The sequence below is a fragment of the Diplotaxodon limnothrissa genome, linkage group LG1, assembly GCF_057381915.1.
Source record: "Diplotaxodon limnothrissa isolate DT_005_m linkage group LG1, D_limnothrissa_male_GT1.1, whole genome shotgun sequence".
Taxonomy (NCBI): Eukaryota; Metazoa; Chordata; class Actinopteri; order Cichliformes; family Cichlidae; genus Diplotaxodon; species Diplotaxodon limnothrissa.
The window spans coordinates 40,657,606-40,683,719 of NC_140596.1; the positions used below are offsets into that span (position 1 = coordinate 40,657,606).

General features: G+C 42.2%; 1 protein-coding gene across 1 annotated transcript in view; it reads left to right on the plus strand.

Moving 5' to 3' along the window:
- The window catches only part of shank2b (SH3 and multiple ankyrin repeat domains 2b), a 222,288-nt gene that overhangs the window by 66,879 nt on the left and 129,295 nt on the right, over positions 1–26,114 (plus strand). Inside the window, exon 9 of the mRNA XM_085358502.1 lies at positions 890–956. Within this exon, the coding sequence (XP_085214628.1) occupies positions 890–956 (67 nt within the window). The remainder of the gene's footprint in view (positions 1–889; positions 957–26,114) is intronic.

Below are 26,114 nucleotides of genomic sequence, written 5' to 3' on the forward strand. Positions count from 1 at the left end.
CTTGACCCTGCCACTGGTTCACCATTGTTCCTTCCTTGGACCACTTTTTATAGATGCTATCCACTGCAGACTAGGACCACTCCACAGATCTGCACTTTTCTGATCTAGTCGTCTAGCCATCTCAAACTCAAACTTGCCCAGTTTTCCTCCTTCTAACACATCAACTTTGGGAACAGCTCTTCACTTGCTCCGTGTGTACCCTAACTACTTACAGGTGACATAATAAACAGGTAATCGGTGTTATTTCCTTTCAATGGACACAATGTTATGTCTGATCAGTGTATGTGTGTAATAGGTAAGTAGATTCCAGGCTTCTCCAGCTTGATCTTACCAATTTGAAGGGAAAAAAAGACTCTCATTATTGTGATTAACGCTTTTTCCTGCTTGCACTTTTGTAATTTTCTTCTGTTATGTGTTCTTGCTTTTAGAGACAATCATTTGTGGTTCCCTTGTGAATTATTCTGTAAGAGCCTCATGTTGCATGGAAGGCCAGGAGTGAAAGAAAGCATTCTTATGTTTAGTCATTAATAAAGTAATTTATTACTTGATAATTTATTGGAGAGTAAAAAGAAGGATAATGAATATATATTTATAAATGAACTATTTATCTGTCTTTCAAATGGAAAAGAAAGGAAAGAAAACATTAACCAATCAGAAAGCTCCTAAGATCACACCATATGGCTAATTTGCATTGCTTTTTTTCACAAAGGACCAAAATGTCAGTTAGTTTATCGTCATGTAGTTGCTTCATTTTCACGATTTGTTTCTCAGAGCAGTTCACAAAAGGCTACTTTTGTTTTAAAAAAATCCACGTGTAAATTCTTGTTTCTTTTTCTCCGTCTCACACTCACTCTCTGTCGTGTCTGTGCTTGGCTGTTTCTCTCACCAGGTTGCCATTATTGCTGGAAACTTTGAGCTTGCTGAGCTCATCAAGAACCACAAAGAGTCTGATATAGGTGAGTAACAAAGAAGCATATTTTCTTCTCCTCAGTCCAACCGCATCTATTTTTCTTCAGTCACCAAGTGCATATTCCCGAATCTCTCTTGGGATACATTTCAAATCCTCACATTTGGTTAGATCCTCCTAAATGACTTATTGCAATAATCCCTTCCACTGGATTACAAGATGACTGCCAAAGGGATGAAAGTGTACGTTTATGTCAGGACAATCCAGGGCTGTTTGAGCCAACACAAAGGATCAATACTTTGGTCCAGGGAAGCTTTTCCTGGATCAAATCTGGTCAGTTTAGAGGTGTTAAATAATCTGTGTGCTAGCATTTGATAAACCCGGTATATGGGTTTAACTTTTATTTTACTCTGATTGTGATTATTTTAGCTTGTAAGATTTCTTTATTTTATATATATTTACTATTCTAAGATTCAATTCAATATTATTTATACAGCGCCAAATCACAACATAAGGTTGTAAGGTAGACACTACAATAATACATACAGCAAAAAACCCAACAATCATATGACCCCCTATGAGCAAGCAGTTTGGCAACAGTGGGAAGGAAAAACTCCCTTTTAACAGGAAGAAACCTCCGGCAGAACCAGGCTCAGGGAGGGGCGGGGCCATCTGCTGTGATTGGTTGGGGTGAGAGAAGGAAGACAGGATAAAGACATGCTGTGGAAGAGAGACAGAGGTTAATAACAGATATGATTCGATGCAGAGAGGTCTATTAATACATAGTGAGTGAGAAAGGTGACTGGAAAGAAAAACTAAATGCATCATGGGAATCCCCCGGCAGCCTACACCTATTGCAGCATAACTAAGGGAGGATTCAGGGTCACCTGGTCCAGCCCTAACTATATGCTTTAGCAAAAAGCAAAGTTTGAAGCCTAATCTTGAAAGTAGAGATAGTGTCTGTCTCCTGAATCCAAACTGGAAGCTGGTTCCACAGAAGAGGGGCCTGAAAACTGAAGGCTCTGCCTCCCATTCTACTTTTAAATACTCTAGGAACAACAAGTAGGCCTGCAGAGCGAGAGCCAAGTGCTCTAATAGGGTGATATGGTACTACAAGGTCATTAAGATAAGATGGGGCCTGATTATTCAAGAACTTGTATGTGAGGAGCAGGATTTTGAAATCAATTCCATTGCTGGCATTACTCTGTGTCTATAGCGGTGTAATTGCTACAGATTTGCTGTCTTTGTACGGTACTTCAGCTAACTGATGCATTTAGACCACTAATGGAGCTCAAAAGAGCTGCTGGTTAATAGCAACATCTAAAACCCAAATGCTATGCCTACAGTTTTCTCCCACAAAGAGTGAGTGAAAATCCCACTAAAAGCATCCTCGTAATAAACCATCCGCTACAGCACATGCTGTCTCTGAATGCAAACAAACATGCTTTTTTAATTTTATAGAAACAAAGACGACATCATTTCTGTATCAGATTTAAATTGCTAATATTAATCCAAATATTATAAGCTTTACATTCAAAGTCAAGATGATGTGTCCAGTTTATTTTATTAGCAAATACGGTACTATCACAGTTTATTATAGTGAAATGAAAAATCATGCAAAAAAAAACTAAACAAGTAAATAATCAAAAGACTAATAACTCAAAATAACTCAAACATAAACGTAGAGTTTGTGTTAAATATTTAAATAAACCTTTGCAAAAGAAGCAGAAATAGGTAAATTATAGCCACAGTAAAACGTAGACTTCACCAAACCTACTACAAAACACTGGGAGTAACAGCCTGAAGCTGTGTTCACGCTGGAGAGGATTTGTAGCAATGAGGTGACCAGAAACCGCAGAAAATGAATCACACTCATCGACATGTTAAATAACTGCTGGAGATGGGAAGTTGGTGAAAACAATGAGAGCGGTGAACCCTAGGAGCGCTGCTGGCCCTGACGGCCTCCCAGGAGCTGTGGTTAAAGCCTGCTTTGAACAGCTGGCAGGGATCCTCACCAGGCTGTTCAACCTCTCCCTGACTCATGCCACCGCTCTCACCTGTCTGAAAGCCTCTGTCATCATTCCCATACCCAAAAAGACTGGTATAGGCAGCGTCAATGACTATTAATCTATAACCCTCGTGTCTGTAGTCATTAAGTGCTAAGAGCGGATAGTAAGAGCGCTTAACCACCTGGAGAACAGGAAGAGCTGCGTGAGGAGGTTCTTCATGGACTACAGCTCAGCAATCAGCACCAGAATCCCAGACTTTTCACAACCAAACTGGACCACCTTAACATCCCCCCTGCCGCCTGCCCCTTGTTCTGTATGCCCTGTACATCTACGACTGTACACCAACCCACCCAACTAACGTCATCATCAAGTATGTCGATGACATCACTGTGGTTGGGCTCATCTCTGATGGAGATGAGACAGCATAGTAGAGAACTTGTCCTGCTGGTGCTCAGAAAATAACCTGACGCTGAACGTCCGTAAAACAAAACAACTCGTTGTGGACTTCAGGAGACACAGACAGGTCCACTCCCCTCTCATTATAAATGGAGAATGGGTGGAATCTGTCTCCACCCTCAGGTTTCTGGACACCCACATCTCCATTGATTTCACCTTGACACACAACACCATCGCCCTGGTAAAGAAGGCCCAGCATTGGCACTTCCTCCGTATCCTGAGGTAGAAAAACCTGGACCGGAAGCTGCTGCTGGCCTTCTACCGCTCCTCAGTGGAGAGCGTGCTCTCCTGCTGACTGGGTGTTTGGTACGCAGGGGGCACTACTGAGAACCGGAAGGCTACACAGAAGGTACTTAACACATTGGCTGCCCTCTGCCACCCCTGGAGGCCAATCCTTGTGTCACAGGAGAACCAGGACGTTCATACGTGACCACTTGCACCCCGCTCACCACCTGTTTGACCCGCTGCCCTCTGCTCAGAACCTCAGGTTAATCAGACCCCACACCTCCAGACTCACAGACAGCTTCTTCCCCTGGGCCATTAGAACTGTTAACATACACTATCCCCCCACGCCCCACCCCTGCCCACTCACCTCTGACCTCTGAGCCATGGTCTGAGTAACTCCACTCACACAGACTCTATGCAGACCAAGTCTTTTCTTTGCACTACTTCCAGTCACTTTGCAACTATTTTGTACTCTAATGTGTGACTTTCTCTTATTTTTGTATATAAAGTACAGTGGGGCAAAAAAGTATTTAGTCAGCCACCGATTGTGCAAGTTCCCCCACTTAAAATGATGACAGAGGTCAGTAATTTGCACCAGAGGTACATTTCAACTGTGAGAGACAGAATGTGAAAAAAAAATCCATGAATCCACATGGTAGGATTTGTAAAGAATTTATTCGTAAATCAGGGTGGAAAATAAGTATTTGGTCAATAACAAAAATACAACTCAATACTTTGTAACATAACCTTTGTTGGCAATAACAGAGGTCAAACGTTTACTATAGGTCTTTACCAGGTTTGCACACACAGTAGCTGGTATTTTGGCCCATTCCTCCATGCAGATCTTCTCGAGAGCAGTGATGTTTTGGGGCTGTCGCCGAGCAACACGGACTTTCAACTCCCGCCACAGATTTTCTATGGGGTTGAGGTCTGGAGACTGGCTAGGCCACTCCAGGACTTTCAAATGCTTCTTACGGAGCCACTCCTTTGTTGCCCGGGCGGTGTGTTTTGGATCATTGTCATGTTGGAAGACCCAGCCTCGTTTCATCTTCAAAGTTCTCACTGATGGAAGGAGGTTTTGGCTCAAAATCTCACAATACATGTCTTCCATTTTCTGATGGACAGTTGATTTTTTCACACCAAGCTGCTTGCCTATTGTAGATTCACTCTTCCCAGTCTGGTGCAGGTCTACAATACTTTTCCTGGTGTCCTTCGAAAGCTCTTTGGTCTTGGCCATGGCGGCGTTTGGAGTCTGACTGTTTGAGGCTGTGGACAGGTGTCTTTTATACAGATGATGAGTTCAAACAGGTGCCATTCATACAGGTAACGAGTGGGGGACAGAAAAGCTTCTTACAGAAGACGTTACAGGTCTGTGAGAGCCAGAGATTTTCCTTGTTTGAGGTGACCAAATACTTATTTTCCACCCTAATTTACGAATAAATTCTTTACAAATCCTACCATGTGAATTCATGGATTTTTTTTTCACATTCTGTCTCTCACAGTTGAAGTGTACCTCTGGTGCAAATTACTGACCTCTGTCATCATTTTAGGTGGGGGAACTTGCACAATCGGTGGCTGACTAAATACTTTTTTGCCCCACTGTATTTCTCATGTTTGCTATTTATTCCTGCTGTCTACTATTTATATTTTATTCCAGCACAGTTGGTGTGGAGCACCCACAGTTTCGTTATACACGTACAATGACAATAAAGGCGTATTCTACTCTATTCTATTCTATTCTATAAACTTTTCTCAACTTGAGACAAGCGACTACTAATGAGAGGGAAGAATATTGCCGTTTGACATATAATCTTGTAGTGAATACATTAGAATGTTACGTAGACAAATAGAGCCTCAAATGTCCAGCCGTCAGTTTTCAAGCAATGTGTGACAAGAAAATCTGTTCCAGTGTGCATGCAGCTTGAGAACTGTAGTCTTAGTTTGCCAGTCTAGAGTCACAAGACTTCCAAAGGCCCACCAGCCGCCTAAGAGGTTTAGAGGAAAAACTGCTTCCCTTTAAACATCTGAAAAGATACAAAAGACTGTAACCAGCCTCTGCTTGTTTGCAGGAGTTTAAAAGGGGAAATTTCATGATTTACTGGAGTGAGCATATTAAGTCATTAGTATTGGATAAAATCCTCACACTGAACGCCTTTTGAGGCAAGAGTCCAAGACATGACAGTGACAGGCAGGGAGTGGACCGGGAATGCAGGACTCAGCAGAAAGACTATAAAACCAAAGACCACTGCTTTATTGCTGGTAAAAAGGCAGCAAAACACAACAGGTAAAGCCGGGCAGGGTCAACCAGACAGAGACTACACACACCATGAGGGACAACACAACAAAGAACAGAGGGAGACGCAGGAGGGCGACTAAGGGAAGCAGAGACACAATGTGTCACTACAAACCATGTGAGAATGTTCAGCCCGCTCACTGACCAGATGTGTCTCGGTTGACAGCAACAAAAGTAAACACAGGTGGTGTATCCTGGACTTTTGGAGAGCACCGAGAAATTACGTTGTTTTCATGGCTAGCTGCTAGCTCGTGCAGACCTTTGCACATCTAGAGTACCTCGCCACATTTAGAAGAAAAGCAGCTCTATAATTGGTTAGGGTTGAGGTCGGATTCACACCATAAACGAACTGCTCTGGAGTGTGTGTTACTGTGTTGACATCACTAACACAAATTAACCACACCACTGGGAAGAAGAACCAGAGCTCTCAGACTAACACGCGTTTTACAGACTGGAACTGGGATAAACAAACATGGAGACTGGACAGACTGGGAGACAAAGGGACACAACACAGAGAGATAAGCACAGGGACAGGACTACAAACATATTAACTAGACAAGACAGGGAACGTAGAGAGCCACCAAAACAGGACACAGAGAGACCAGACAGACACGGGAGCATGACCAGAGAGACAAAGGACAACACAGAGACAAGACTGGGACAGACAGGACACAAGAGGGGCACTCACATAATAAAACAAGAAATCAAAAAGTACGAAAATAAATAATGAAAACTGAGAGGCAAAGGAAAAAAGGACCTCAAGATTAACCGAAACAGCAGCAGAACATAAGTTAACTCAAACCAAAAGTCTATAACAAACTCAAAAGCTGGACCAGTGATGACCCCAGCATGATCTGACATGTACAAATAGTTTACTATAACAGAAAACAATGTATTGTTCATATTTACATGCACTGTCACAGCACAATAAGCCGCTGCTGTCACATTGATTTTGGAAATGATTTATTCCAACATAAGTGAATGTCGATGTGCTTTCACACATAAAATATTAAAGCTGAGTGAGCCTTCACTTTGTGCAAACCCAAATATAGCAGCGATCCTTAGCCTGGAATGCTTGATAAGGTGGAATTACATAAAATGGCTTCATAGAGATATGTAGTGTAAAAGGCATAGCATTATTTCTCTGTGTGTGTGTGTGTGTGTGTGTGTGTGTGTGTGTGTGTGTGTGTGTGTGTGTGTGTGTGCGCGTTCACGTGTGAGGGAGGTGAGAAAGATGAGAACAATTTTTCACAAACATTCAAACATGATCAGAAGTATTTTTTGAACAAATTCCATGTTTTTTTTTTCCATCTTGCCATCTCTATCTATTTATTACCTTTGTTGCTTAGTTGCCACGCTGGAGCGGCAGATTGGTGAAAGCAACAGACTCTGCTTCAGTTTAACACCTGATAAAGTGACATTTTCACTTTTCAAGTGAAGCAAACAACCACAAATCATTTACAGCTTCAACATATATTTAATCGTATCTTAATCTGCAATGTCTCTTCTTTGATCGAGTTTTTGCCTGTTTGGAACACCCAAGCTGAAATTTTTTTAAAAATGTAGCTTGTTTTAGTTTCTGAAACTGTTTCTCTGGTTAAAGCAAAACCCAAACCCTGTACAGTTGTGGTGACGGGGTGAATGCTATGAGGTTAAATCAACAACTGAAATGAGCACTAAGCATCACTTGGATAGTGACTCTGGTCTTTAGAGTAGTTTGTGCAGAGCGCAGATAGCTCAGGGATTAACGGGCCTTAGAGAAAATGAGAAAAGATGAACAAACAAACCAAAAAATAAATAAATAAAAATACAACAGAGAACAGGGGAAAATGAGGTTGAGAGGCAGATGAATGGAGAGAGAGAGAAATCTAATCTAATCTAAAGATGTAATCCTGCAATTGTTGACCTCTTCTCATGGATGCCACCCATCAGTGAGCAGCCTGAGCACAGCAGCGACCCGGTGAAGGTCTAAATGAAACACGGCAGCGAAGCAGGATTACTAACAAAGAACCTCAGCACTGTTGACATCTGCTACCTCCCCACCACGCCCTCCCTCTTCCCCTTCATTCACACCATTTCTTACTCAACCTTAAGCGCTCAGCTACATCTATGAGTGGTAGCTAGGATTGGCCAGTCAGTCAGCCTCAGATTTCGGGTGTGTATTTATCTGTTTTCAACTCCTGGGGGACACTTGAGCTGTGGACTTTGGGATGGGACAACTGGATTGGATACCATGGGTTCAGCCTGCTGCAGAGGTTGGTGCCACACCCACTCTTCCCATCTTTTGCTTCCATCCTTTACTCACATCCTTGATTCCCATGTTTTACTCCCTTAACCTCTAATCCCAAGTTCTTTGACTTAAAACACACACACACACACACACACACACACACACACACACACACACACACACACACACACACTTGGAGCCCATTCAGAGCCCAGCTCTCCCTCTTTTGTCTGGCACAGCTTGTATCATGTTGAGTCGCTTGCTGGCTATATGCAGATTTAGTGCATTTTAATGTTGATCACAGAGACTGTGTGTGTGTGTGTGTGTGTGTGTGTGTGTGTGTGTGTGTGTGTGTGCGTGCGTGCGTGTGTGTGTGTGTGTGTGTGTGTGTTAGATTCACAATCAGCCCTGTGGCTTTTACAGATTTTCTTGCTTACTCGGTGCAGATGATGTAACAGTTCAGCTACACAAATCTACCACTGTGTTACGTCATTTTTCTCCATACTTCGCTGCATTGTTGAAGCTTGACTAACAACTGGGGCAAGTGAATAGAAACAAAGGCCCAAGACCCTGAAATGGTCAAAGTCACATAGTTTATCTGACACAGTGTTTTAAAATATTTAGCACAAAGGTAAAGTATTAACTGACATTAAATGACAAAAGCATTTAAACAACTGACACATTTCCATCTTATAAAAAGACGTTTAAAAAAATGACGTAGTCACCCATACGGATCACTGCACGTTAGTGTTTTTAGTGTTTTTCTGCAGGTTAATCTGTGAGGCTTGTTTAATTATAAACCTGTACATAACAACTAGCTTGGCATAGCTATTAGCTTAATTGTTAAATGAATCACTACTAGCTTGGGTTCTTTATTCACCCTTCCCATATTTACCTGTTAGATGTGTCAAATGTCTAGATGTTCCTTAACCTGCTTTAGTAATATTGATACCTGTACAAAAAAACGTAGCTCTGGAATAGCCTTTAGTTAGCTAGACCCCTGTAGTCGTGTGGGCATAGCCACCATTAGCTGTTCCCAAGCAGATTGGGGATATCAGCCTGGCTGGGTGACCGAGAAAGTGTAGCTCTAAACAGAAGACCCTGGAATACCCCACTCTGTGGCACACCTGCCAAGGCAAACACTGTCATCAGTGGTTATACTGGTTATTGGTGATTCTATTCTGAGAAACATGAAGCTAGACACAGAAGCGACCATGCTAATCATCTTCCAGGGGTAGCAGTGCATTGAAGGAACCCTGAAACTGCTGGCAAAGGATAAACAAAGATTTGGTTAGATTATAATTCACGTTGACAGCAATCACACCTACAGCACGGTATTTGGCACCACTTTCATACTGACTAATGAAGATGTTGCCATGAGACATTTCTAATAATGTTACTGGATGTGAATCAACATCTGATCATCATCAATTTTCTCAAGATCCCCAACAACACTGGCTGAAACATCCACAAAACACAACTGTAGATGATTTTAATCGATAATTCCATCTGGATTAATCACTCCATCAAACCTGTTGCTGATTGCCTGATTTTCAGTTCATTTCTTGTATAATTTTGGAGCTTGGCAGCATTTTCTTAGAAATGGATTCTTGACAATCATTTTCATTTTCATACCATACATTCAGATTCAGTTTGTGATCAGCATTAGTTGTGTGGCTGAAGCTACCCTGCATACCACATTTGCTAGAACGCATGCATTCTCTCCCGCCCCGGCGAGAGAGAAGAGGCGAGAGAGACAAACAGAGCGTGCTGATCAGTGTGCAGCTGATCCGCCTGGCCGTGACAGTACCCCCCTCCCCCGACGGGAGCCTCCCGGCGACCCCCAGGCTTGTCAGGGTGAGCCACATAGAACGCCCGCACCATATTCCGATCCAGGAGGGCCGCGGGATCCAAGAACGCTCCTCCATCCCCTAGCCCTCCCAAACCATGAGTCACTGCAGGCTGCGCCCCCGGCGCCGGACATCCATGAGTCTCGAAATGGTGAAAGCCGGGTGGCCATCAATGACCCGGGCGGGTGGAGGGGGCCTGGAAGGAGGGCACAGAGGACTAGAGAGGCAAGGCTTCACTTGCGACACGTGAAAGGTGTTATGGATTTTCATATTCCGGGGCAGTTTAAGACGGACAGAGAAAGGGTTAATCACAGAGTCGACTTCAAAGGGACCGATGAAAGTGGGAGACAGTTTCTTGGATTCAGACCTGAGTGGGATGAATCTGGTAGACACCCAAACCTTTTGTCCAGGTGTGTAGGTAGGTGGGAGCAGGTCCGGTGGCGATCCACCAGGCGCTTGTTGCGTTCCACTGTGCGGAGAAGGGCAGCCCGAGTCACTCTCCAGGCGCGCCGACACCTCCGAAGATGCTGTTGGACAGAGGGAACAAAGTGCTCGACAACTGGGAAGAGTGGCGGTTGATAGCCCAGGGACGCCTCAAAAGGGGACACACCGGTGGCAGAGGAGGTAAGGCTGTTATGAGCATACTCAATCCATGACAGTTGCTCGCTCCAAGTTGACTGGTTAGTGGACACCAGGCACCGGAGAGCTGCTTCGAGCTCCTGGTTGGCACACTCCGTTTGACCATTGGTCTGTGGGTGGAAACCAGAGGAGAGACTGACCTGAGCTCCGAGGGCACTGCAGAACTCCTTCCAGACACGTGACGTAAACTGCAGTCCTCTGTCTGACACAATGTCCGAGAGGATTCCATGGAGGCGAAAAACGTGGTTAGTTAGTAGCCGGGCGGTCTCTAGAGCAGTGGGAAGCTTAGGGAGGGCGACAAAATGAGCAGCTTTGGAGAAACGGTCCACAATGGTGAGAATGACAGAGTTACCTGACGAGACAAGCAGACCAGTGATGAAGTCAATAGCAATGTGTGACCAGGGGCGGCTCGGAGTCGGCAGAGGTTGGAGGAGGCCAGAGGGTGGTTGATGGACGCTCTTGTTTTGAGCGCAGGTCCCACATCATAGTTGCTCTCTGCGGAGGTGAGAAGGCGTGAAAAGTAGGCACAGGGGTGAAGCTTACCACCATGCTGCTGGGAAAGCACCGCACCCACTCCAGCGTCCAAGGCGTCCACCTCTACAACGAACTGCAGGTTGAGGTCAGGTTGGACGAGGATGGGCGCCGAGGCAAAGCGGTCTTTTAGATGAACGAATGCTTGTTGGGCCGGTTCATCCCAGCAGAAGGGAACCTTGGGAGAAGTGAGACGGGTCAGAGGCAGGGCAAGTTTACTGTAGTTGCGAATAAAGCGACGATAGAAGTTCGCAAACCCCAGAAAGCTTTGAAGCTGTTTACGGTTAGAGGGGGTCGGCCAGTCAACAACGGCTTGAACCTTCGCGGGATCAGTTTTGAGGTTACCTTGGTCGATGATGTGGCCCAGGAAGGAAACAGTTGAGACATGAAACTCACACTTCTCCCCTTTAACAAAGACACGATTCTCAAGGAGACGCTGAAACTTGCCTGACATGGCGTTGGTGGTCAGTGACGGAGCAGGAGAAGATGAGGATGTCATCCAAGTAGACGAAAACGAAGTGGTCAATGAAATCCCAAAGAACGTCGTTCACGAGGGCCTGAAACACAGCTGGTGCATTATTGAGACCAAAAGGCATTACAAGATATTCGAAATGGCCCAGGTGAGTATTGAAAGCCATTTTCCACTCATCCCCCTCCCTTATTCTCACCAGATGGTAGGCGTTGCGCAGGTCCAGCTTTGAGAAGATAGTGGCCCCCTGGAGAAGCTCGAACGCGGAACTCAGCAGAGGGAGGGGATACTTGTTTTTAACTGTGATGGCGTTGAGGCCACGATAGTCGATACAGGGCCATAAACTCTTGTCCTTCTTAGTGACAAAAAAGAAACAGGCGGCAACAGGTGAGGACGAGGGACGAATGAGACCCGCGGCAAGGGATTCATTGATGTATCTCTCTATGCTCTCACGCTCAGGTTGGGACAGGCTGTACAACCTACTGGTCGGAAGTGGTGCGCCTGGGAGGAGGTCAATCCCACAGTCGTACAGCTGGTGAGGGGGAAGGGAGCGTGCCTTATCCTTACAAAACACCTGTGGCAGGACGTGATAAACAGACGGCACGGAGGACAGATCTGGCGGTTCGGAGATCGCTGAATTGGTTGGTGGGTTCATGGCGGGGGTGGCGGCTTTTAAACAGGACATGTGACATTCTTCCCCCCACCCCGAAATACTTTCTTTTCTCCAATCAAGAGAATGAGTCTCGAGCCTAATCATTAACGTGACTGCAACCATCAGACGAGGAGGAGACTGAGAACAGGAGACCTCACCCACCCATACACTCCTCACTACTGGCGGGCGCTGTCTTTTGGCCACGACGGGCAATCCGTGGCAATATGGCCCTTGTGGCCACAATAAAAACACTCACCGGCCCTCCACCGACGATGCCGCTCCTCGGGCGACAGTCTGGAGCGGCCCAGTTGCATGGGCTGTTAACTCTCCTCCATGCTGCCCGATACTTGATTGACCGTTTGCTTGCTTGCTTTACTTGACCGTTTCTTCAGCCAAGGTCCAGAACTCGACCGAAAACTCCACCATACTCCGCCTTCCCTGCTTCAAATTCAACAATCTGTGGGCGGCCGCCTCTGCTCTGGTGCCTCTTTCAAAAACACTTTTAAACTTGGTGAGGAAGTCCTCGTAAGAAATCTCAGGGGCTGTTCTTAAAACGGCTTGCGCCCAGTTCAATGCATGCCCACGTAATAGTTGAACAATAAAGGCAATTTTGGCCCCGTCAGTGTCATACGTTCTTCGTAACTGTCGGAATTGTAACGTGATCTGGGTCAAAAATCCAGCACATTTATGGAACTCACCCGAGAAAGGCTCTGGCGCTGGTAACGATCGCTCCGGAGGCTCAGCGGGAGCCGGCGCGGAGGAAACAGATGGAGCGGCCGCTGAAGGGTCGGGAGCCGGTAACTGAGGAGAAACAGACGGAGGTGGTGAGGGTGGGCTTACCAACGGTATGCGTTGAGCGAGGGCTTGGGTGAGCGCAGCCAGCTGTTGGTTAATGTGCTGTAGCATGTGTTTGTGGCGTTCCAGAATTGCCTCCGGAGTGAGGACGGGTTGCTGGGTGGGGGTTGAGTCCACTGAGTCCATGATGGCTGGATCGTTATTGTTACAGTTTGGAGGAGGACTCAAGCGCTGCGTGAGGGAAAAGGGGCTCCAGGGAAGTCCAAGGGAAAAGCACGCGTTCTTCATATCATCCACACACACGATCACTGGCTCTCACTCTAACACTTCCCACTCGGGAATCACATGGGGGGAAAAATCCAGGGAGCTCTGTAGACAGGGAGACAGGGTTAAATACAACGCACAAAGGAAACACACTTAACTCGACTTGCAGTAGCTTGGCTTCACTAACGCGTGGTAGACAACGATCCAGCAACGAACAGCAGTCACCTCCTGGCTTAAATGCTGATCATCTTAATGAGACCCGAGGGCGTGAACCCACAGTGAGTTCCGCCCTGGCGAGAGAGAAGAGGAGAGAGAGACAAACAGATAGAGCGTGCTGATCAGCATGCAGCTGATCCGCCTGGCCGTGACAAAATTAACAAATTGCCAAATCATAGTTAACAAATTATTATAGATTTTTTTTACAGAGTTAAGTTTCTGTGGCGGTGGTGTGGTCCCTGGCTCAGCTGCAGGGGGGGAGTGGGATGGTGAGCTCGAGGGGGCGGTGCCAAGGAGGCTTGGAGGGAGAGGTGGAGGTTTCTCCCTTTATATATAGTGAAGGCGGAGACCAGAGGAGAGTGTGTGTGCTGAAACGTAGAGCCACATGTGTGTGGCGCTTCAATAAACAGCTCGCAAGCATACAGCATACCAGAGTGTCGGGTCAATCTTTACAGTTTCCATAGATACTTTAGATTTTACCAAGAATAAAAATGTCTGTTTTTCAAAGCCTGTAGGTTTTTATTCAGCTTATTATTAAAATGAAGTCCGTCCATGATATTGTTGCTCTGGATCTACTGACATCATTTAAACCTGGTCTTTGTCTCTTCAGCTAGTCTCTCCTGTCAAAAGACAGAAAAAAAAACAAAAGTACAGTGGGAGGGACCCAAACACAAATAAATTGTTTTAACCCAATTTAAACTTACACCCAACTTTTACCACCTCCTCCAACCAAACAAACAAAACCTGGCCCCAAATTTAATTTAATTTTATTTTATTTTATTTTATTTTATTTTATTTTATTTTATTTTATTTTATTTTATTTTATTTTAGTTTAGTTTAGTTTAGTTTAGTTTAGTTTAGTTTAGTCACAAGGCTACGGCCCTAAAGGGGAAACCAGGTTTTCTGGTGTCATTATGAGGATTAAGCTAACGTGACGTCACCTTTCAAATGTTACTTCTCCTGGATTGCAAAAAAGGAAAAAAAGTCAGACTGCTAAAGAGAAACCAGGAAGGAAGCAAAACCCTAAGTTGGATATAATTTTCCTGCACTGTATAATCCACCAGGAAGTCCTCTGAAAGTCTAAATTGCAGCTTGATCATGTAGCAAATAGAGTGGACTTAACAGTCGTCACTTCATTAAATTCCTTCGAGAAACTGACCACCACGACTTGTCCACTGCTGCACTATCGCATCACCTTTCCTATGCCTGTAAAAAGCCACTATTGTGCTAAAATTCCTCATTTCTTTCTTCTAAGAAAATGACAAATAGGAGCAATTTGTTGAAATATGTGCAATTATACATAGAGCAAAAATATAGTTTATACTAGCTTGAAAGTCCGTATTTGATCTGCCCACCTTTATTCTTTAGCACAGTCTGAACTCTCTTTAAGCAAGCTTTCATTAAACAGTCTGCAGATAGTTGTCCAGGCTTCTTGAAGGACATTTCAAAGCTCTTCTTTGGATGTTTGCTGCCTTTTGTTCCACTTTCTGTCATCGTAATTCCACACTGCTTCAAAATTGTAAGGTCCAGGCTCTGGGGGGATGCAGTCTGTGTGCAATTGTGTGTTTTTCTGTCCAGGTCTGCTTTTACTCCATCTGCACTGTGTTTGGGATCACTGTCATAGTGAAAAATCAAGCTGTTACCAATCAGATGCTTTTCAGATGGTATTGCATGTTAGATTGAAATCTGACTGCACTTCCCAAACACCACTGGCTAAAATGCAGCTCAAAGACCATGAAAGAGTTTCCACCATGTTTTCAGATGGCTGTAGACACTTTCTGCTGTACCTCTCTCGTCTATTCATATTGATTCATCACTTCATAAGACCTGCTCCACTGACTATCACTACAGTTCTTGTTTTATGCCGGTAAAACTCGAGCAATCTTTGTCATTTTTTCATATCAATAAAGAAAGAAACAACATGACAAATTATGTGTGTATAGATACATTGCTATTGCCTAAATCTGCGCCTGAAATTTTCAGTGGTTCATGTCTTAAGTTATAAGTCTTTTCAAGCATTCCACTGAAAATGGTCAGGTACAAGGACTGGACTGAAAATGAGACTGAAAAGCAGACAAATCCAACGATATATAATGAAAAACTGAGCTCAAGTCCACTTTAAACATTACAAGAAAGTCTGGCTCCTTGGAAGCCGAATAGAAAGAAATGATGTGTAGTACAAGACGTTTGCACAGTACAATCGATTTTTACTGGTATTAAAGACAATACTTAACAGTCTCAGCTACACAGTCAAGTTACTCAAGAATAAATGAGTACAGTGTGTTAATACTGGAAAATGTTTCTCACCACGGGTTATGTTCTCTTTCAAACTGATTCTAAAAATGACAAAAACTACACAAAGTATTGTGAGAGTCTCTGTGGATTTCTCTCTCCATACAGCAGTAAGCTTATGTGAGAATGATTGGCAGATGGGCATATTAGACCATCCGCTGCCACAGTGTGATAATCCCACAGGGTGCATACATTGAGCAAACACACAAAACATTTTTTTAAAAATCCACAAACATCCACACGCACACCTCAACCACTTGAAGCTTATCTATTCTCGCTTTTGCTGCAGGTTTTAGTTTAGCTGTCCTTTTGCTTCCACGCTCCATCCTAAACTGCACCTGAACACAAGTCAGTTTTTGCCAAAGCCCTGAAAAAGTAATTTTAGAAATCCTTCCAAAAACCTCTGAGCTGGCTGACACACAGCAGGGTCTGTGCTGCAGGAAAACAGACATCTACTGTCAGCTGGCAAAAGTCATGCAGGGCAGAAGGGACTTGATGTTTATGCATCAGGGCTTATTTTTATGTGCACAAAGATCCCACAGTGAAGTCAGTTTATTGGTGCCCAAACTGTTTGAAATCACATAAGAAATTAAGATTTTTTTCCAATGTGATTTTCAGTTTTAACAATGAACAAGAAACCTGGTCATTTTCCACGACGCAGTCATTTTACAAATAATCACAGAGAAAATGTAAGTAATACAATTTTTTTTAGTTATGAAGACGAGACTGAAGGCGTCTGACTGATTCCTGAAACAAGGCAGTTTTTATGTTTTTTTGCAAAAATGTTAGTTTTCAGACAGATAAAAATGTATTTTCTGGTTTACATATTAAACCAATGTACTCCAGTTTAAAGTACAGCTTTATTTATGCAGCGAACATGCTAAACAAATTCTAGGAAGAGTTAAAAGCACTCAGCCCTCGGCATAAAACTACTGCTGGATTTTCTTACATTCGTACAGTCAGATTAAATAAATAAATGAACCCCTAACAATAGATGTTTAGCACTTTTTTCTGTGGTTTATAGACGCAACAATTAGCCAAAGAAAGTTCCTTTTAACCAGTGTTTACCCCCTGTGTACTTTTCCTGATCAAATTCAATTTTAAAAAAGTTCTTAAAATCTGAATTGGAAATTGTGTTTGTATAGCATTAGTGGACAGTATATACATTTATCATGGCTATATGTTAAGCTATTTCACACTTTGAAATGTTTTTCGTACTTAAAGTGCTGTATTTATTTATTGATATTGTATTATTATCATTATCATTATTCATCAGTGTGATTTATTACAGTACTACTGTAATTATGTGGAGATTTTTATTTTTGTTTATTTTTTGGTAGATGCCAAACAGGTAAACTAGTCATTAGTGATGATTTCTCACATAATTACATTCAGTGGTCTGATCTGGCATTTTGTAGTATTTTAGTAACTCTGTTCTATTAAAAGTGATTTTTGTCTCCCAGTGTTTATAACTGGCTTTCACAGCTCCTCTGGTATTATACCATGTCACGCTCCTAATGTTGCCAGATTAGAGTTCTTTTTAATGACAGGTTAAGAAAGTTGAGAATTTGGGGTATTTTTTTTAATACAGCCAGCGTGATTAGCACTGTGTCATTAGGATAGAGAAATACAGTCCACATCCTGACTTACCATGTAACTAAGAACTGCATGTTAGTGCAGAGCTTTTCATAACTGTACAACATCTTATTCTGCTGTTACATATAAATAATTTTGCTGCACTGAGCTTCCCTCGTGCGCATAATGTATTTGATTACTGTGTTTCAAGGAGTGATCAAAAGATGAGAGCCATGAAAATCTAAACATTTCATTTGGCTTAAGTCTGACTGATCTCTGTTTTTAATAATAATTTCTCAAACATGTCAGAATCTTCTACCACAAAGATTTGATTCTGCTCTGACGTGCACTGTGCACCCTGATTTCACCACCAACCTTTAACTGGTCATGAGAATGAATTTCATACCAGTGATAATTGTAGGTGATGACATGTACAACTAAGCAGTGTTCGGCTGAATCGTTTGCAAGCTTGAAGATGAAATGCTGGGCAAAGAGTAAGAACAGGACTCTGCTCATCAGTTTTTTCTTCCAGTATTCAATGATACTGGATTCCCAGTCTGGTTCCCCAGACTGAAGCTGTTAGTACTGGATTCTAATGTAAAGGCTGATGGCATTTGAAGGAGACCGTGCAGGTAATTTTTAATTTGTTTGTTTTTTTGGCCTATAGTCTTTGCATCATCATCACTGGCCCACTCACCATATTTGCTACCTCTTGACTTCACTTCCCAAAAATGAAAATTTATTTGAAGGATTACTTTTTTGCCACACTGGAAAATCCGGCACCCATCACAGAGGCACAAGTACAAGGGGACATGATGGGGCTCTACTGAGAGATGTAAAAATAGCAGCCACACTGAAAATGGTCCAGTGGAGCAGAAAAGGATAACCTTCAATGTGAGATCAGCCAAATTTAAATCAGGTATGGTTTTTGATTTTCATAGGCCTAATCACAGAGCTATTTGATCTTTGATGGATCTTTCAAGCCCTCTGTCAGTCGCCACAGTGGATGAATTAAGTCTCATTAGTGGAATCTTTACTGTGATACCACCTTGATAATCACCAGGACTGAATGATGAATAAATGTACAGTTGGCTCCTTTTCCTGCCTCTACAATAGCTTTCATAAGCAAGGTCCATAAAAACGTTGGTGTATATGCAATAGCTTTAGAAAGATCCAAATAAAGCCATGTTAGTGCATATTGTGATTTAACGTCTTTCTCAGTTACTGTAAATGGAGACTGTTACAGAAGGTCTGTTAGTTAAAGGAGTCTTTATGGCTGAATAGATTTTTTATTTGAAACTGAAACTTCTGGAACAGTCTGCGTATGGCTTGGATTATATATCATGCTCGGGTGGTTTGGGTGATGTGGCGAGCACAGCATGGTAATTGTTTGCTTGCATATTTTATGACAACATATGCTTTTGCATGTATCCATCTGTTATGTTGCAGGGTCACTTCTTGAATGAATTTGTATTAGTTGTGCTTAGACAGATGGAGGATAAGGAAATCGAGTTGTAAAGTCTTAACGAGCCCTCATTGAGAAGGGCAGCGTGTAAGCACACAACTTCACACAACAGCAGAGCTTGAACAAAGAGGAGCCGCCACAGATAAAGGAGTCATGTGGAAATATTTCATCATGCAAAAGACAGGTAGGCACAGTGGTGTGGAACCGTAGCCTTAATGATCTATAGAACTGCCCCCCTCTGAGTTGCCTAGCAACACAAGGGATTTCTTTCTGGAAGAACCCCTCACCAGTGCACATCCCATGCTTTTAACCCTTCAGCCTCTGCTCCCCAAAACAGGCTAATATGAAATCCAGCATGTGCTGCAACCTCTTGCAACTATGCATCAACAGCATCTAACATTTCCACCATCAAACCGTGATCTAGCTTATGCTTCATTCTCAGGAACTCTGATTTATTATTCATGTCATTTTCCCATGCTGCTGAAGTTCGTTGTTTAGCCAGAGACTGAACTGAGTCAAAAACCAAACGTGACCAAACCAAATGCTTACTTTAAAACCGTCCCTATCACCAGAAAGTTGACAACCATGGCTGATTTATTTAAAGGAATTAAAAAGATGACTATCTATTTAGGTGGCATCTCGGGGTCATGTGAGCAAGTGGGTATCTGTCCTTTTCAGAAAAGCACGCTTTTTCATGTGTAATTAACATTGTTACAAGCTTTGTTAAACCTAACAAAGTCATTAGTGCTTAAACTATATGCACAAATAATGAAACACACATGTATATAATAAATGTGTGAAAGAGAGACCCTCCACCAGAACATCAAAAGTGTGCAGTGTCCTGTGGTGTTTGGTAAAATGATACTGGCATCTGTGGGTTGTCAGGGTAGGACATATCAGTCTTATTCTCACACGTCTGGGTTGGGAGTTTATTGATCTAAGGAGTTTATTGAGCACTCGCTGACAACATACATATCTCTACAACACACCTACCACCAAGCAACAACGGGAAGGAAAAATTCTTTTAACAGGAAAAAACCTCAAGAACCAGCCTCAGGGAGGCTCACCCCCAGCAGATGGCTGTCTGCTGGGGGTGAGGGGAGGGAGACAGGACAAAAGACACACTCTGGAAGAGAGACAGAAATTAATAATAACTGATGATTAAATGCAAAATGGTGCATTAACACAGAGAGTTAAAAAGTTTTGAGTTTTGAGCCTGGCCTACTGCAATGTCAGATATGACAACTAAGGTTCAAGATCACCTGATCCAGCCTTAACTATATGCTTTATCAATAAGGAAAGTTTGAAGCCTAATCTTAAAAGCAGAGACAGTGTGTGTATCCCAAATCCAAACTGGGAGCTGGTTCCACAGAAGAGGGGCTCAATAAAGCACTTCCTCTTATACTGCTGCTTTACTCGTGGTTCCTGGGGTATTTAAAAGTAGAGTGTAGTAGTAGTATACGTATAGGAGAATTTATGTGAGGAGCAGGATTTTAAATTTAACTGTGGATTTAACAGGGACCCAATAAAGAGAAGCTAGTATGGGCAAAATATGCTCTCTTTCTAGTCCCTGTGTGTGCTCTAGCTGCAGCATTTTGGATCAAGTGAAAGGTTTTCAGGACAACCTAATAATAATGCATTACAATAGTCCCAAGTGTATCTGTTTGCAACTAAAATGTTCTGTTTTGACAAACTAAAAATTAATAAATGAAGCAACTACAGTCCTCAGTATGAAGGCAAAACACAGATAACTCAGTATAATTAGTACAGATTAGGTTAAAGAAAGAAATAAAAGTAATTGTTCCTCCCTTTTTACCTCAGCCAGTACATTTGTGTTTTCATCATCATTCTGTCTCTAAACACAAGAGCTCAAAAAGTTTTGGATGAATTCCGTTAACAATCCATCCACCAAGGTTATCAAGGTCAACTTAATGATGATTTCCTACAACTGCGGTATTTACGGTAAGCATAAAGAAAGTACCGTGTACAGATTGAAAAGGTCAATAGAGTGATCATAAGCTAGAGTGATAATAAAGTGATAATAATGCTCTGTTGTTTGTATTGATGGCATGCAGGCACTTTGGATGTCCGACTGACAGACTGAGTCAAATAAAGTCAAATTTTATAAAATGCCTTTCATCTTTAAGACTAAAAGTCCTTTGTCTTTATTTGTACTGGCAACATACAGGAAATGATACTGGTGTATGAAGAGTCTAAATATCCATCACATTTGACCTTTGACCTCACTTTCACTCTCACATCTGCCCTTCTTTCAAAGTGACCTCAAAATGTGCTTTAATGAAACTATTGTCAAGAGAAAGAAAACAAATGCAATACAAGGAATATATAATGTAACAGTATAACAATAATATTCCCTTAAAAGTAAATAGTGCCCAGAAAATGAGCTGCTTTGATGCTGCCTTTGTTTTTGTTTACGGTGTATTGTTGTTGCAGTAAAGCATTACTTGGATTCCATTCTCACTAATGACTTTCTCTGCTCCAGCTCCAGTGTGAGGTTATGCAGTGCGGTTCAGCCCCACGAGAGTGAGAAAGACGAGGATGAAAGGGAAGTGTGTGAGGGGCGGAGTTTAGGGATTCATGTGCGCGAGTGTCTGCGGAAGGGGTCGTGCTACTGTAACCGGGGAGGCGGTGGTAGATGAGGGTGCGAGCGGGATCATGTGCGCTGTAGAGTCGCTCTCCGTGGTGCTGAAAGGAAAACTCTGGGTCTTAAAAGTCCTGTGATATGCACGAACTGCGACGCCAAGTCGGAGTAGCAAGGGAGTAAACATGAAGTCGATCATAAATGCCTTAAAAAAGGAAGGTAAGAGCCTGCGCACTCTCTTCTTTACTTTTCAAATAAGGCGCTCAGCTTCTGGGCATTGAGACTTCCTTCAGTACACAACTTAGTGGAGAAAGTGGAGGAATTTTGCTCGCTTTGTCTTCGTTCTTGGGTTATTTTAACCGCGTTTGTCAAGCTGTAGGTAGGTCGGCGCGTATTTAGGTTACACGAACCTAAATCTGCGAGTTGTCTGGGGGTTTTTTCGGGCGACAAAGAAAAAAAAGAGACAGCGCCCGACATTGGACTAGTTTGTAGGTCACAGAAAAGAGAAGAAAATGGGACTGAAAGGTGGAGAAAACACGCACAGACATGACTGCGCGTCGTTCCCCTCACTCAAGCAGACCCCGGGCAGCCGATCCATCTGGCTGTGTGTGAAACAGTGTCGCTGGGTTGACGTTTTCTATTCTTTCGCTGCTATTTTCTCAATGAAGACTCGCGAGCGGAGCTGTGCGTCGGGCTGTGTCGCCTATAGGCTGAGAAAGGATGCCAAAAATCAGCATCCTCAGCGAATACAAGCACAAAGCAGAGACGGACTTCAATGTATCCTAATGTCATTACTATTAACATTTAGTAAGGATTAAATATAAATAGCACTAATGATGCCATTGCATTTAATGAGCGAGTGAATTGGTTTGCTGTGGTACAGCTCATGTCAGAGTCATGCGCCCACAGGCTGGAAGCTTAAATCAAGTGCCATAACTAAATGAAAGATTATTAATTGAAAATAAGTCTTCGGTGACAGAACATAATATCCATCTAGTACTTATTTTAACTGCCTTACTTGCATAGTTTTAGGTTCTCTGCATCTATAAAGTGTAAGACAAAATATACATAAAAATAACATTATAAAAATTATTGTTATTAAATATAATTATTATTATTATGGGCAATAATTCCAGGTATTTTCAGGTCTATCATAAATGTTTGTGGTGTTGCAGAACATGTGTTTTCTGAGCATCAATATGCGCAGTGTTCTTTTCTGAAATCTCTTGCAGCAAACATTTAGCTAAATTCTATTACTTACATTTAAACTTATATATCAAATCTGAAATCAGCCCTTTATTGGGCTTAGTTAAAAGTACTGTACAAAACTACAAATTACTTGTCTTGAGCAGTAAATGTGTGGTTTCAGGGAATTATGAATCAGCCCCTTTTTGCGTCACCACTGATATGGTAGTGTCAGATAACAGCAATTTACCCATCTGTCATTGTGGCGTTTTCATAAAGTGATGGGCGTTCGGCCTCTTGTTCCACTGAACTCAAGTGAAAATGAAAAAAATGCCTTTATAATTCAGAAACTACAAAGAAAGTTAGGGAGGGATTTCATATACATGAAAACCACTGAAGAAAAGGTCCCTATGCTTGAACATCATGTTGTATGTGAGCACCATCATTTATCATAATGTGCTGGATTTAGCAGTCGACAATGTATGACCAATATCAGTTAGTTCAACTTAAATCTCTTTTTTAATCCATGTGTAAAGATCCTGTAGTGTTGTGCATGTTTACTTAGCTTAGGTGAGTAGTTTAGGTGCCCTTGTTGAATTTGTTGTAGTATTCCTAAAAAGAGAGCATCTTGCTGGTAACTTGTGCATGACCATAACCAGGTGCAAGCATTTCATTCGCTTCAACTGAATAGCTCCATCTGATGGAAAATGCAAATGTAGCATGTTCGGCCTAAATATGCAATATTAGCTAAATTGAAAAGAGAAAGAAAACAGCTTCAGAATTTAAAATATAAGGGAAAAAAAGTCCATAATCATCACTTTTTCTGATTTGACAAATATATCTATCTTCCGAAATTTAAATAACAGTAAAGTTGAATGGTTGAGTTAACTAAAACTACAGATTTATAATACCAAAAGCTGATGGTAATGCTTTTTTCATGAGTTTCATAAGTTACTCACATACGTACAATTTGTTAAAGTATTTTAAAGAGTCAATACAGTCACAGTATAGTCCCATAACACAGTCCAGTGAGGGGTGGTGTATTTAACGTTTAGGCCTTTTAAGGACTTAGTATCATCCCAATTCTGATGTTATCGTGTCATTTGACGAAATAAGACATAAATTAAATCTTTAATTCCTCCAGCTGAGAAATGTTGTAAAAGCACATCAGTGTAATTCACTTTTCACACCCCCACAAACTAACGATGAGCTAATGATGACTGTTTAAGAAAGTGCGTTATCTGGGAAAGCTGTTTACCCCCTAGGAGTGAGAGAGCTCATATAACACGCTACATTTATGGAGTGGAGGGTTGGAAACTGAAATTTCAACATGGAATTGAAAATAAGTTTGTCCTGTAAATTCTGCTCAGAAAGCAAATTCACACCTCAGATTTACATATTAGAATCTAATGCAGCTATGTATCCTGTCACATTCAGTCACTGTAATAAAAATATACAAACATATAACAGAGGTGAGCGGGAAGATTATTTTAAAGGATACAATGGCAGATTATATCTATGATCTTATATTATGTTACCAGTACTGGGGATATCTCAGAATGATCACTGAATGGGTGACATTTAACAAAACGAAGCCAGAAATATACTTTCCGAGTTTATTTATATCATCTGCATTGTGTAAATCTTTTTCTCATAAATAGCTCAGTTGTAGATTGTTCTCGGCAAACACGAGAATCTTGTTCTTGTGTCTTTTAATAGATGATAGTTTATAACGAGCTATAGCTATGAATTACCATATAATTCAGGGCTTGTGTTTCTATGCAGTCTTCATTTAAGTTCTGATAGTTGTGAGGTTTTTTCAAAGAGGATACTTTTGCTATATTTACAGTAATTGTTCAACTTTTTGTGTTTTTATTAAGAAATATCCGGGTCTTGACTGTTGATGGGAGACACAGGGCTAACAGCGGTTTTCCATGTCAACACTAAACACTGCCTGTCTAAGAGTTTCTGTGGTATTATGACACTGTCAGACTACATTAATGATGGGAATGCACATTAAATGTTGGACTCATTATTATTATTAAAATGATTTGGATGTCATATGTGATGGATTTTTGCAGAAAGACGTTTAGTTGTTCCAGTTGGGGCTTTTTTGGGTGTTGGTGTTTAATGACTCAAATAATCTGCCCTTTGACTCAGTCAGTAGTTTGCTATTTATGACTGGACGTGAGACTCTGACGTCTGAGTGAGAGAAATAATTGTAAAAAAAAATTCAAATTATGTGTAAATGGCATTGAAACTGAGATTTGCACTGTGGATATTTTAAACCATCTCATCTGATAGTTTTTAGTGTTTATTGTTCTTGGCTGAGTTCCTCACCTTTTCCTCTGCTGTGTGGCTCACAGCATGAAGAAGCAGAGCAAGGAGAGTTAAAATTGTCTTATTAACTGAAGGATTGATTCAAAACATCATTGAATGTTAGTGAGGAGTGACCTTTGAAGGAACACCGACAAAGTTACTTTGCACAAATTGGACTAAGACACAAACAGCATTTATACTGCATCCATCTAACTACTTGGTGTCTTAGCACAAAGTCTAAAACATTATTTAGCTTGGCTGAGGGCTTCTAAACTCTCATTTGTTTGATATGCATGAAGAGCTTTCACCTACATAGATTCCACTTTTAGAAGTATTACATAAGATGCTTGCTTGACCTCCAGCGTCCAGTGGCCTGGTTAGGTTTAGGTTTAAATGAAGCTTTTGCCTGTATGAGATACCAAAAAGGGAATTTTATAAGATAAGAATTGTGGGAGAGTTGATTTAAAGGTCTTAGTTTCTGAATTGTTGCTTATTTAGCACATAGCTAACTTACCACTTCCTTTTCTGGTAGATGTTGCAAGGTTAGTTGGGATGAACGCATATTTGTGTGCGTGCTTAGAAGTTAATACCAGCCTCAGCAGCTAGGAGGCCACACACACCTCAGGGGCACACACAGATAGCCCAGTGGCTCCTAAATGTGCTAGATTATTAGACGATAGCATCTCTTCATCAACACGTCTGTTGTAGAAAGAGAGAGAGGTCTGAGATATTAGTCCTGGAAAGTGATAATGACTCAGTGAATCCCCCTTCAGATGTTCAGGCTGTTGGGAAGTGCTGAGCACGAAGCTACAGTACAGCTAACAGGCCACAGTGCCTCCTTAGCACCACCGTGTTAATCATCTCCAAATCAGGAGATGCTTATTGAAATGGCTGCGGGCCTGTTCTGTTCGGCTTTCCCTGCACCACCATAATTGCGAGGAGAGTTGGCGATGGCAGCTGTAGGCTCTCATCTCACAGTGTGTGGAGTAAAGAATCCATGGGGGAAATCAAGGCCAACTTCGATTGCTGCTTTAGTGAGACAGTGCAGTGGACTATCATGTACTGACGGTCAGAGGAAGAGCGGCTTAGAGTGGAGGTCATGGCTATCGGGTTTGGTTCAGTGTTTGTGCACAGCTGATC